Raw genomic sequence first — 14,305 nt, 5'->3', positions numbered from 1 at the left:
TACACCTTCTCTGACAGAAATATAGGAGTCTGGAGAAAGAATTCGGATATTTCAACAAGCACAGAACCCCGTCTGTCAGCGCCGACTCCGTCGACGGAAAATATTCACAATAAACTGCACTGTTGTTCTCGGTGGGAAACCTTACTGGCCAGTCTGGTTTGTTTGCATACTTCCTGCTCACCCTGTCATGAGCTGGCACATCGAGCTGCAGCCAGTAGATTTGATAGGAGCAATCGTGGGGCGTGTCCGGGTGGGCATTTGAAATGAGACCTTACACAGCTGGAACACATCAAACACTGATCTATTGAGGACCCTCGAATCATAGATAAGTCTAGAGGCCATGAAATAACTTCAGAGGAATTAGAAATAAAGCTGCTGATTTTGTCCTGGGGTCAGTTTCTCTGTTTAACATCATCACGGCCATTAAATATTGATCCGTTCACACAAAATATGACCCGACGTCACATCGATGTCCATGAGACTGGGCCTCTGCGGCTCTATTTCTAACAGTAACCAGATGAATTGCTCTCATGTCAGAGACCTGAGAAACACAACTGTAACACAATACAATAAATAAAATCACAACGCTGCACCGATGTCAAATCCTGCATTGACGGTGAAATTCAAGTCCTGCCATTTATTAAAACAATAGCTGGGTCTCTTCATGTCAGAATGTGCTCTTGATGATGCTTTTGGCAGAGACGTGGGTGTGTATGATGCACGCGTATGTGCGGTGTGTGAGGCTCCTGCACGCGCCGCCACAAACATAAACCCCTGATGAACCACAGGTGCAGGAGTGCTGCACAGGCCTGCAGGTCCAACAGCAAAGCCTGGGGGGATGTTCCATCATCCCAGAGCTCATATCTGAGGGCAAAGTGTAATGCAGCTCATAGCAAAGTGATTTATGGGACCTTTCCATTTCCAATCGCACTGATCTCCAGTCAGGGAGACACCAAGGTAGAAGAATTAGCTGGAGGAAAAACACAAGGTCTTTATTTCAGCCACAGGAACGTGTTTTACTTTGGGAAGCAGAAAGTTCAGGGTGCATTTAGCAGTGTTCCTCAACACGAGCTGAAATGAGGCTGAGCAGCACCGTTGTGAAGCTGAAATGAGCAAATAAAGAAGCCACACTTCTCTGGAGTTCTTATTATTATTGGCCTTCTGGTGTCAGCAGTCAGTAGATCAAATAAATACACACGAGTACATCAACATCACACATACACGACAGTTTAGCTTTTATAAATTAACAATACTCCTCTCTAGCGTTTCACTCTTTAGGAGATGCTTAAAGAATCAACAGAAAAAGGAGGTCCTGGACACCAAATGTTCACTCCAGACAAATGTTTCAGCCACATCGGGAGTCAAAACGGCCCCAAAAAAAGCTGCAGCGAAGAAAAGCAGAGGTGATCCTGCAGGTACCAGCGAGTTACACACTGTTCCTGTCAATAATTGTCCGTCATTGTGTCGATAACAAAGACATTTGTGAGACTTTATAGAAATCAAATGTCCACTGTGAAATCAACACAGCAGCATCGTATCATTTACTTTAGTTTAACTACGGCCGGGAGTCTCTGCTGTCCTCTGGTTCAGGTCATATATGCTTAAAAATGATTTCTTTGGAATATATACACAAGCAGAAATCTTACATCTTAGCAAATCAGCAGTGAATATTAATAATGACAAACATATAGAATCATATTAGAAATATTATGGGGCGGTGCACAAGCGCTTCTCAATAAATATAAACACCTCGTAGAAAAACCAAATTGCCATTGTTTGATCAATGTTTTAAAGAAATTTAGGCTTCAAATGGATTCCCTTTGGTTTCAATATTTCAACAAAAAACATACGTTTGAAGCAGATCGTGTTCAATTTTCAGCTCTTTTACATCTGGCCTTGTGCTTTCTGGGGGAGACGCGCTTCACTTTTGTCCTGAAATCTGTCTGCTTCCCCGCTGGAACGTCCCCCTCAGGTGTCCGAGGTCCTCACTTGAATGGAGGACAGGCTCCTTCCCATGCTGTGGAAGAGCGGAGTGATGAACATGTCCGTCACACTCTTCCACACCACCTGGATGGATGGGAGAAGCATCAGGAAGCTCCTGGTCACCGGCATCACCAGCCTGGAAGAACAAAGGTCAAAGGTCACGTCAAGGGCTTTCAACTACTGCTGCACATGGTCCATGGATGCAAGTATAATGAAAGAAGACCATCAGCTCACACGTCCTTACTGTGAGCTCAGGACATTGTCCATCTTTATAAAGCCTCAATGTTCCTGTCATCTCAAATCAACTAAAGCTTAGCAGCTGCTCATCGCTCACGTCTCGTTTGCATCTGATATTTGCAACTCTATCATCTACTGACAACGGGAATTTTATTGCAGGCAGGGTAAACATCCAACGGACGAGGCTATTGTTGACTTTTCAGCTTCAGAAGCAGCTACGGGGCCTGAAAACTCAACCACAAAGGGGCAAAAACGATGAGTGAACCAATCCAGAGAAGACCTTTGATTGCTTAGACAGGTGTGCAGCTGCTGACCTTTCCTCTCAGGTGCCCCCTGAGCTGTTTGGAGGACTGTGTTCTCCTTTGAAGCAGCACCATTCTGGGTTTGCTTGCATCCCAGCATTCCTGGCTCAGTCACAGGGTCGTCCTCGTGAAGCCGAAACACTGCGCACAAGCTTTCGAGCCGCAGTGGCAGAATGTCTCACACTGGTCTGCAAACGGGCCGAGAACCACTGCTGGATCACCAGCTATGTGAATACGGGCCAGAAGGTGTGTTTTTTCCACTAGCAGTGGAACCAAACGTGCCTCTAAACTTTCCATAAAGCACTTACTTCATGGCATAAGCTGTTATTTCATCAAGTGTCAATAAAGGGACCCTTTGGGCTGCGGTTCCAGGTCGGCGAACCTGGAAACACCTGGTTGGGCTTGGTGGCCGATCGTGTCGCTGACACAAGCGTGACATAATCACCCCAATAAAAAGCGTAAAAACAAGCCTCTGACTGTTATGGTGCATGTGATGCTAACTAAAAATAACTGGTCCTAGAGCAGCAGAACAAGCAGAAAAGCCTTTGGCTGTTCTCTCATTGTTTTCTCTGCTTTTGCTGCAAAAAAAGGGACCATGAGAACAATTTCTCACTTCAAAAGTTCCCTAAAACATGATTCTGTCTCTGTCTGTTCGAGCTGTCGCCCGGACACCATCCTCTCCTTACCAGATGTGGATGCAGCTCAGCACTCCGAACACCACGCCGAGGATGAAAGCCGCGGGCACGGCCAGCAGCGTGGTCAGCAGGCGGTAAAAGATGAACTTGACCAGCTCAAATGTGGCGCTGCTTCCGATCCACACTCTGTCGAAGCTGTGCGCGGACGCGGGCTCCGCGATCACATCTTCAAAACCAACCTGTCAGGTCAAACCGAGCCAAGCAAAAACAAAGGAAGACACAATTAGCGCTGACACGCACGATGGGGGGAATGTGGGCGCGCACGGAGGCTGCGACTTCCAGGTATTCAGGCTCAAAGTGTTACACGGGAACAAAAAGAGGTCACGTTAAGTGGTGCACGTAAATGGTTCGTGTAGCCAGTCGACATCGCGTTGTTTTCACTTTTGAAGAGCAGTTCCGCGAAGTTACCTTCAACTGCGCGTTGATGTCATGCGGATCTCGGTCCGGCGCGGATGAATACAGCCTGGCTTTCTTCGACAGGATGGGCTCTATCGACCTGTTGAACTCGTCTTCGTCCATAATTATGCTGCACTCCAGTTTCTCCTTTTCCAGACCCATGTTGTTCAGTCAGACGGAGCCGGCGGAGAGCTGGTGACGCTGCGCTCTGCGCTCTGCGCCGCTCTGAGCGCCACCCCTCCCCGTATGGAAAGCAGCGCAGCGTGGGACCGAGGAGACACAACAGGCTCAGAGCCACTTCCCCGGACCATTTCCCTGATGACTGACGCCACTGTGCAGCAAATTAGCCCCCAGCAACGAGCCGCGCACACCCAGGAGGCCTCGGGGGCTGATGTCACCTCAATCTGCGTTAATCTTCCACTTAATCCAGATGTTCGCGCGTTTAAATGAAAACACGCTTCCGCATTTTTAAACATAAACAACAATTCCAAAATCAAATCAAATCGTCCAAAATCTTTCTTTTAAACTTCACAAACAAGTAAAACTTCCTCTCTGTTGTGCACTTTGCATCTCATTTGTTGATGCCAGATCCTGCCTATTCATATTCAAGCCATAAACAACCACCCTCTTTTGTTGGAGCACGCACGTGCACACGCACACACGCACACACAGAAAGACTGACAGCAAAGCAGAAAGAAGAGAGTGCTGCTGGGTATTCAGTGAGGTCGAATCGTGACAGAACAACATGGATTAACAGAGATGTTGTGCCAAAGAGGCGTTCGGCGACGGGAGCGCTGACTGGTCGGCCTGAGGGTGAGGTGGGGAGAGAGGACAGACACAGGGAGTGCACGGAAGCGCGAGCTGGAGAGGAAGTTATGGGTTTGTTACACTTTGAATGCCAATAGCGCAATGAAACTGTAATCACAACTCAGTGTAGCCGGCGGCAAAGCCAAATAAGGAGGATTCCAGTCGGCCAGACTGATCCAGAACTCTGAGCCAGGACGGTGGAGTTTAGACAAGGAGGTCACGACAGGGGAGAACTCTGGATTCTGGTGTTCCGAGCCACAACATCACATGTGGTGCACCAAAGATGGAGAAAGTCTCCAAGCTTTGTGGCCGAGATGTCCAGAAATGCTAATTGGTCGCTGATCAGACAGGATGAAGACATCAACGCGGACAGCGACGGTGCCGTATCGTTGGCCTGAACACTCCCGCCAGCGTGTGTCGTCGCCCCCGCTCATCCTGGGCTCAATATTTAATGTATTCACCATACAGACACATTCCAGGATTTCCTATTAAGGCTTCCCCTGAGGGTCCTCGTCCTAATGTGGAACGGCGTGGAACGCTTCCTCTGATTTAACGGGGAACAAATGCATATTTGTCCTGGAGTTTCCATGAGGAACAATGATATCAGCCCACCTGCAGCAGCGCACCAGGACTTCCTGCCACGCCCAGAGGACGCGCGTCTTCGGTGTGGGACCCGTGTCACCTTCAGGACGTCGTTGGGAGCCTCGCGGGGGTGTTTCTTGTTTCATTCCTTGGGATGCAACGCGTTCTGACCGAGGCATCGTTGCAAAAACGAAATAAAACGCAGAAACATGATTCATTTCGCTGATTCATTTCAGCCTGATTTCAGTTCCTCTCCAACCGAGGAAGGCAGAGCGTTTGCTTTATTTTTAAACCTTGATTTGCTGCGATCCTTTGGTTTCCACTTGATTGGAAGCAGAACTCTCGCACCCACGTGGACGGAGCAGCTGGAGCAGAGCAGCAGAGGCTGCAGATGCAGAGCGGCGAGCGTAAACGTGTCTGCGTCTCTTTCACGTGACGACATTCACCCGCGCAGGATCCGGCTTCATCCACGTGTTGTCTGTCGAATGTCGCGTCTGTCCCGAGTGCGCCTGAGGGCAGAAGGATCCCTGGATCTGTCCTGGCTTTCTGCAGCTTTCTGGCTGCCCTTATTGGCCGATCCCTGTGCCGTGATCCAGCCTGGCAGCTGCCATATCCCATGTCCTCACTCAGCATTCCTGCCTCAGTAATGGTGGATGTTGCCTTTTGGACACAGCAGCTGGGGAAGACATGACAGAAGAGGAATGGATGTGAATGATTTGGATTTAAGGCCCACAAAAACAGACTTTTCCAGACACGATCTGATGCTTGGTGCTTGTGAGCATTCAGTTCACTCTTCTTTCCTCTGCAGCAGTTTTTTTCCTGGCAAGTTACCAACGACTTACAGTAAATGTTGGAGCTCTCAAGACCCAAGAATGGTGTAAATCTTCGATTTTAAAGTCCACCAGAACCGTATTTCTCTCTGCTCATGGAGAGATGCTACGACTCGGGCGACCAGACAGGTTATTAATCCATCTTAAATAGATGCTCGTTGAGTTAGCGTGTCAACTTGCCGGTGACCAGGTTATGTAATTCAGAGAGGGAGAAGGTTCAGTGAGGCATTTAAACCATTCTGGAGGACGGATGGATAAATGGATGGATGGAGAGATGAGTGAGAGAGAAGAGACGGGTGCCGGTGGTGGAGGGAGGAATGTCCTGACAGGCCCCGGCATACTGAGCCTCTGACTGTCACATTTGTTCTGGCAGTGGAAACATTTCACAACAAGTTTGAAAAGCCCTCGAACCATTTTCCAAAATAGCCCAGATCGCTCTCTTCCAAACTGTAGACACCACGGGGGAAAGTTTATCTCCAATGCAGTTCCTGTATAATTGATCGGAGCGTAATTAAACCACACACCGGCGTTCCGTGTAGCTGCCCGACAGACTTATCGCCCATTGTGAGCATTGTGTGGAGCTTTGAATGAAACCACGCACCATAAAAAGTCAGCTGTCGCTTTCATCACATGGAAACTATTGTTGCCAGGAGGGGGGAAAACATGGTTAAATAGCTTTTTGATCACCTTTCCCTGCCTGCCATTTTGCTGGGAGCAGCTTGGCTTTGTGTTCATATCATTAAAAAGGGGAAAATATTTCCTCATCCTGCAGCTTTCTTCTTCACAGAGAGAAGGATCGGTGATTTTACGGGTGATTACGCTCGTGTTTAGTAAAAGTTCAAAGGCTCCGAGCGCTTCATAACTGGAGCTCCTTTCGTCCCACGTCCTCTACTATTACAGCGACACCCTGTAATCTCAGGAGCGGTGGAGATTTCGCGCCTCGTGTCAAAGTGATGTCATGTCTTAAAAGCCGGAGAATGACCCTCTTAAAAGCTTCGGCGTCGGCTCCAGACAGGTGGAAGGCGCTGAAGTTTCCCCCGATTCTGTGGCTGTAGATAATGTGGAGGATGACGGCGGTGGAAGGTATGCAGAGCAGCTGTTGGATCATGCCGGGCCCTGCGGAGGACGCTGCTCATGTCAGGGCTCACACGCGCTTTCCTTCTGTCTTCCTGGACATTTTCATTGGACGGGAGGATGTGTGGTAGCCATGGCGACCGCTACGGACTCTCCTCGACCACCTGAACACGGATGGAGGCGGAACAGTCAGAGCAGAGGATGATGCACGTTTGGGTGTGGCCGATCGTCCTGGTCATCGTTTGTGAGCCTGCATTCAGTATTAAAAACCTCTTTATTGGAGGAAACAGGCAAAACTAAAAGAGTGATTTCATGTGCTGGTTCACACACACACACACACACACACACACACACGCACACACACACACACACACACACACACACACACACACACACGTCGGTGGATATTTAACTACTTCAGCATCATCTTAGTACCAAGTAAATCTGCTAAAACAGACATTATCTTCACCTCTTCGCCAGCATGGACCAGTTTTTTAAATGTCCTCCAGTTTCAAGTTGCAACCATAAAAATGGACTCGCGCTTATCTTTGATACAAATACAGGCTGTCCGACACACCCAGCACCTCCACAAGGATCAGCCCATCACACACCCACACACCCACACACACACAGAGTGAGCCACAGCAACCCGGAGTGGAAGATCTGAACAACTGCTTAAAAATGTCTCCTTCGGCCTCGCGTGCTTCGTCACCCTCCATCACCATGGCCACGAGAATGCAACGGCTCGGCTTTGACTTCACTAGCAAAAGAGACACCGTGTCACAAATACTGTAGGCGTGTGTGTGTGTGTGTGTGTGTGTGTGTGTGTGTGTGTGTGTGTGTGAGCATGCAGGCACCAAGGAAAAGAAACTCCGAGGCTTCTTGGACTCAACAACTTGGACGTAAACACGATGTTTTCCTGCTCTCAGCAGGGTGAACTATTCTCATTCCTGAGGTGCCTCCACACCTGACGCGCACATGGAGGGTGCGGCGAACAGAGGAACCACGAGATGCAGGCGCGCGCACGTGCACGCGCAGTAGTTTTCCACAGAACTTTAAGGCCAGGACGTGAATGATGCTTTCACACCAAACAGCCACCTCTGGACAGAGTTCAAAAAGGCACAAGGATTGCTTTTGATGCATTAATGACGCTACTTTATGTCCCCCCCCCCCCCCCCCCCCCCCCCCCACCACCTTCATGCAGGGAGTTCCTGAACCCCTAATACACATACAACTGCATTGTTGTTCAACAGTTTGGGGACTTTTGCCCACTTTGTAACCGTCCTTGGGATAACAAGCGACTTAAACAGGGGCCACTTGTCCCGTTTCTGTCCTCCAGAACCCCAGCTGACCTTCAGGGCCTTCAGCCCGTTATCAGGGCTCAGTCCGCTGCTGAGATACAGCAACTTGCACAACTCTTTCTCTTGTTCTTAAGAATTTGAGTCCGGTTTAAACACGTCTGCATCTCGGTTAGAACTTGCCATTGCAAGAATCGTTGCACCCTGACAAAGAAGCGAATGCTCCTAATGTAGACACTAGACAAATCAGTCATTTAAGGCTTTTTAGTGCGTCTAATGGATGTTGGAGACGGGTGCCAGTCCGCTGTACTATCATTGTTTCCGGGGAGGTCCAGACTGTTAGCTCACTAACTGTAGGGATGAAGGCACTTATCTGGTTCCCATTTAACCAAACAGTGCTGTAGTGGAAGGAGTGGAAATGCTTTGAGCATGTGGTTGCCATGTTGGGAAGCAACCACAGGCAGAGTCAAACAAACAGGGTTTCTCTGAGTCACGGCCTGCCCCCCCCCCCCCCCCCCTCCCCTCCTCCCCCCTCTGACCAGCCTACGGAATTCCCTCTTTTAAGGTTTAATTATTCCTGGATTTTTTTTAACACTCTTTCAGCTTTGCTGTTATTTCTCGCATGCTGACCACACAGTTTTGCTCGCTCTCCCATTTCCTGAAACGTTCGCGGCGGTCGAACAAAACAGTGGGTGACATTTATAGACACCCCCCCCCCCCCAACCAGCCCCCCCCTCTGGTGTCCAAACTTCACCACAAACACTCCTGCTGCTGAAGGCCAGGAATGTTCAGGAGATCAATGCTTTCCAACACCTCCTGCTGCATTGTCTGATGCTTCCAGGGCTCCACTCGACCAGTGGAGCCATCGAACTGATCGGGGGTGGGGGGGGTGGGAGGGAAAACACGGACCCAATGTTTTACAAGGCATCCAAGACAGACGGAGTCATCAGAATAACTGACTTCATAGGAGGCGACAGTCCGTTACGCAAACTAAGTCGGGTTTCCACCTGGGTCAAAGGTCATGGGTGCACATTTTTCTCAGTTTTGGTGGCTGGACTGACTCAAAGGCTGCACCAGGTGTGTTGGCACAGCCTGAACCGCGGGGGAGGAGGACAACGGGCCCGTAACCAGCGTTGTCATGGTGATGAGGTTGGTGAAAATTGGTGTGGCATTTGGAAAGCAGTAATAATGAGCTTGAAATAATCCAGCGCACCGACCAGCGAGGATGGCTGCTGACTGAAAGGCAGAAATGGTGGAGAAATGACGGGACGGAGCCGTGTGTGGCGCGCCGAGTCGGCGCTTTTCGCAGGTTTAAGACATCTTGAGGGGAGGACTGAATGTGGGGGGGTTGCAGACAAGCTGGGGTCGTAAAAAGCATCTCTTTCTGATGGGATACGATTCATCCGAAGAGCCGTGTTGTCATCAGAAGTGAAAAAATGCTGGAAACTCTCGGAGGAAAGAACCCGCTGGCCTCTGCTCAGCTTAGCCACAGGCCCCCGTTAGCTTGGGTGCAGGTTGTCCGTGTTTATCTCCAGAGTGAGTTCCAGTCTTTCCTGGAGCTGCGAACCGTCGCTGACGCCTGGAATCTGTCACGCCGCTCCGACGGCGCCGCTCACACTTCCGCGCAAGTGTGTTTGCGCGTCAACATTTTATGGGCTTGTTTAACGCATCCAAGCTAACGCTAAACTGTCAGCTTCACCTGAAACGCTAGGTCTTTACAGTTTTGCGTCCTTTGTGTTTGTTTTAATAGTCGCGAGTCTTTAATCAATGAAATTACTGCAAAGTGCAGCAGCGAGTTCCTTTTATAGAGACATTCTTTATGCCTTTGTCATCCTGACAAACAATGCCAGCAGACACGAAACACATGGTCCCCGATGCTCCAGCTGATGTTTGTGGGAGAGAATTTCTTCTGAGGAGGAGTTATTTTTAGACGTCTGTCCACAGTTTGAGTTTAATATTCAACCCAAAAGGTCGAGAAACGGCGCAGGGAGAAACATTTCTGCTCCTCGTGGGATCCGGGAGAAGCAAAATATGACATTTTCTGGGCAGACGAGACGCTTCGGTTCACTTCCAACAGCATTTAGAGGCTTTTTTGAAAAGATTTTTTTCATGAAATCTTTTGTTTTATATTAGTGGCTATAAATAAGCACAACTTGGGCTTCACACACCGGAGCTGCTGCGGTTCATCGGCTACCAAACCTGTTTAAGGATTTCTCCCTCTAACAGTCATGTGATCACAGAATTCATTGTATTGTCTGGAGTCTCCTTTGTTTATGACTTACGTTTCGGTTTACTTGAAGGTAAAAGTCAAACCGGAAAAAATAAATTTGGACATTTTGCAGGCTTGTGGGGGCGTAGATGTAGTTTTCCCTGTAGTAACCTACAGGAAGTCTTCTCTGAGGTGAGAGACTGGTTGTTTAACTGCTCCACTCTCTGATGAGCAGCCTATAACGTGCAACTTCACTTCCCGCTGTTACAAAGATTCCAGTTTCTGGATCAGCAGCGCAGCCGCTGCAGGAATTAGCACAATGTTCCCTCAATTCAGCTCAGTTTGATAATTAAATCGCTCCGAGGCTCCGGTGAGCTCACTCTTTAGGAATCTCACTTCTTCTGAACCTCCTTCAGTCTGCCTGGCACGAGAGCTCGCGCGCACACGCGTGCGTGCGCGGGGTTGTGCCAGGGACGTCAACACGGTGCCAGAGCGAGACAAGCCTTCCTCAACGTTCCACTCAGGAAGCGGTGTGAGCAAGATAAGGATAGAATGGGAAGGGAGAGCAGCGGGTACTTCAAGCACATCGGCAGTAAAATCTTGGATAAGCAACACAACTGGCTGCGACAGCTAATTAGCGTAACAGCTAGCAGGAAGAGCGAGATTACGTTTCTTTGTACGTCCAAACATGAAAATAACAGCGTTATCTGGGCATGACATGTCTCCGGTGTCCAATTTTCCCAAATTTATCCTTGTAGAAACACTTGAGAGGTCAGAGGTGAAGGTGTGAAAGAGCAGCTGTGGAGCCGGTCAACATCTGCACGACGAGAGTTCCAATGCAAAAACCCACAAATCAGTTGAAGCCTGTGTTTCTCACTTGTTTAACAGTTTTAGGAGGTTCTTGTCTTTAAGAGCCCACGAATTTATAGATCTAAGGAGGAGAGCAGAGCAGCTGGAAAGGGATTCACGAAACGGCAAATTTCCACAGCTTCTCACATGCTGCCGGATCAGCCAACAGAACTTGGATCCTTGAGTTTTGATCTCATATATTATACAGTAGATGTGAGAATAATATTTAAAGATGGCAACATTTTAGGGGGAAAAATGTGTGTCCAAACTGACAGTGGAAGAGATAACTGCACTGTAGCTCATCAAGTGATTAAGATGCATTCTGAAGATTTAAGGAGTTTTTAGAGGCCGTCTTAAGGATCAAAGATCAAACAGCCTCTAAACAAAGCACGGAAGCTTCAAACATGCCGATCAATCATTTGGATGCAACGAGCAGGCTGAACACACACAGGAATGAGGTGGTGGGTGGTGCCACCCGGGTGCTCTCATCACCCCCTGGGTGGCACTGACATGATAAAGACCGTCCCTGCCCCCCCCCCCCCCGTGTATCGTTCAAGTGCGTCCTTAATGTCTGTTGATGTTCTGTCATTTTAAGGCCTCGTCGCTCTGCTATCATGCTCTCTCCTCGCCCTCGTTAGCGCTAGCGTTGGTGGACCGAGGCTTCAGAATGCCTGCGTAAAAACCGCCATCCACCAGCCCTCCTCCACCCTCCTTCACCCTCCTTCCCACAATCCTCTCTGCCTCTCAGCAGAACTGACCGACGCAGAGTTTCCTGGCCTGGATTCAGGAAATTGCTGCTCCAAAGAAGGAGGATGGAAACTTAGAGGGAGCTGCTTTGCCTTGGATACAATAAAACACACTAGCCCGTTCACACACACGCACACACACACACACGCAAAGGCTGGATTGCTAATTAGGATAGACAAACTGTCTGGATGTCTCCGAGGGGGGAAATCACAATAAAATGTAAAAGGGACAAAGAGTCAATGTTTCACTGCTGGGAGAATGTTGCTGTTTTCCAGATTGTGTCCCGTTATTTCGTCTGCTGTTTCTTCGCCGTTCAGGGTCGGTGAGGTTTCCTCTCGTGACTTCCTGTTTTGCTTTGAAAAGCTACCCTCCCCTTCTTTCATGTGTCACCTGCCTGATTGTCCTGATTGCTCTCACGTCCCCCATATTTCGTCTGCGTCTGTCCTTGTCCCTTGCCAGGGTCCTTCCTCCTGCGTGGACTTCAGCCTTTCCTCCTGGTCCTGGTTTCATGCCGCAGCTATGAATCATAGCTATCCTCAACTACCCTTCAAAGCCCTTTTTGCTGCCTCCTTTGGGAGTGATTATTGTTTTGAGTTGGAGCTCCAGAGAGCTCCGTGGAGCCTCCCCTTACCTCACCTGACCCAATGACCTTCATGTCCACCTGTCTCCGCCGCTTCCCTCACATACACACCTCCCTTCTCTTCCAGGTTGTCTTCTTGTGCGATGACTTTGAACCTCTTGTGATGTGAGCCGACGTGGATTCAGAGTGAGATTCTGCGTGACCTCTGACCTTTAGAACTCCTGAAACCTTTCGTAGTTGACTGAGCGTTGGGTCGACTGGGTTCTGTTCTCAGGAGCGCACATTTTTTCCACGCCCTTGTTATCACCACTTGTAATCTTCTTTATTACCCCTCCATCTGCGTCTCCTTCCCCTCTCGTGATCCTGTGGTCCCCGGCAGGGAACAGACGCGGGCCTTTTTCCTGCTGTGTGGTGTTCCTCTGCACCAGTGACTCAGTCTTGCCATTGAATAACAGAGTTCCCTTCTTCCTCTCTACGGAACCAGCCACTACAGTACATCGTGTTTTCTCAGTAACAAACTCCAGATCCCGACACAGATTTCATCAAGGTTTCATCAATATCGGTGAGAAGATTCTGCTGATCACACATGTTCTCCTGGATCAGGTCCATCAAGCTGGTGTCTACCTAGCTGTAGCTTGTTGGGGGCAGGTTACTATGCCAACAGCAGGTTGCCATGGGGATAGCGGTGAGAGGATTACATAATGTAAACTGTGGGTTTGGAGCAGGATGGGTTTGGTCACTGTACTGGCTGTGGGACAATGTGGCCAATTCACACTGGGATCCAAAATAAGACATCACTGGAAAACTTTCCACACTGAAAAAAAGCAGGCTATAGTTAGCACGGTTTATTAAAGATGGCTTTTTTCAGTACAATACCAACAGATGGCTGCATTTTATGCACAAAAAGCCAGTGTGAGTCCGCGGAGGACACTCGAGGAGGGTATTTAGGATGTTTGCATATCAAGAGCTGGGCAGGAAAATGGCCCAGAGCGATCTGCCCCGTGTCAGGGAATTCCGTAGGATGTTGAGTTTGTCAAGACCCTGACAGGGAAACCCTATCATCCCGTGAAATTCCTTCCAAAGCCGCTCGCCACACACATGCGGCATTCTGGAGAGCTCAGCCTCGCTGACACGTACGCGCAAATGAACCCGAGTGAACCACATGACAGCAGATAAATGGAGGGAAAACCTATGGGGAGGGGAGGGGGGGGGGCGTCAGCTGATTAGCGAATGGGAACGTCAACCCCCCTCCCAGCCTGTCTGAGGACATCCCCGTGGCCACGTGGGTGGGCGAGCTGAGCGCGTACTGGTCGGGAGCGAGGATTTCCTCAGCCTGTCAGTGGAATACGGCTCTGCTAATGGGACCTGGGTCGGTGTGTGTAGATCTCCCACAGGCACACACCCTCATCCTCTGGCTCCCGCCGTCCCATGTCAGAGTATTGTATGACGCCCGGGAACGGTGAGGATATGACGGCATGTTTTGGAGCATGGAATGTGAAAACGACACCCAAGAGGGCTTTTTCTTCTTGTCCAAATAGGCCTCGTCGTGTTGCTTCCGTGTATTGTCAGCGGAGGGTTGACGGGAGGGGGTGGGGGGTACAGCAGAGCCGCTTGGCAAGTGCTCCTTCAATGGTTTCTATCCAGAGGGGAAAAATATCTAATTGTGGTGGAGAGAATGATCCCAGAGGGCATGAACTTCAGTGTGCGCGTTATCCT

The 14,305-nt window shown here is 49.4% G+C and overlaps 1 protein-coding gene across 1 annotated transcript; it reads right to left on the bottom strand.

Annotated features, from left to right (window-relative positions):
- Positions 1 to 1,968: 1,968 nt before the first annotated feature.
- Positions 1,969 to 3,775, bottom strand: cav2 (caveolin 2). The gene is made up of 3 exons (NM_001170355.1): positions 3,626 to 3,775; positions 3,209 to 3,396; positions 1,969 to 2,119 (listed from the first exon to the last, which is right to left on the bottom strand). Exons 1-3 carry the CDS (start codon positions 3,773 to 3,775, stop codon positions 1,969 to 1,971), a joined length of 489 nt encoding a protein of 162 aa, NP_001163826.1.
- Between the last annotated feature and the right edge of the window lie 10,530 nt (positions 3,776 to 14,305).

The sequence above is a fragment of the Takifugu rubripes genome, chromosome 9, assembly GCF_901000725.2.
Source record: "Takifugu rubripes chromosome 9, fTakRub1.2, whole genome shotgun sequence".
NCBI lineage: Eukaryota > Metazoa > Chordata > Actinopteri > Tetraodontiformes > Tetraodontidae > Takifugu > Takifugu rubripes.
Note: the sequence above shows the minus strand (reverse complement) of the source record. Positions and strands in the feature narration are given on the sequence as shown.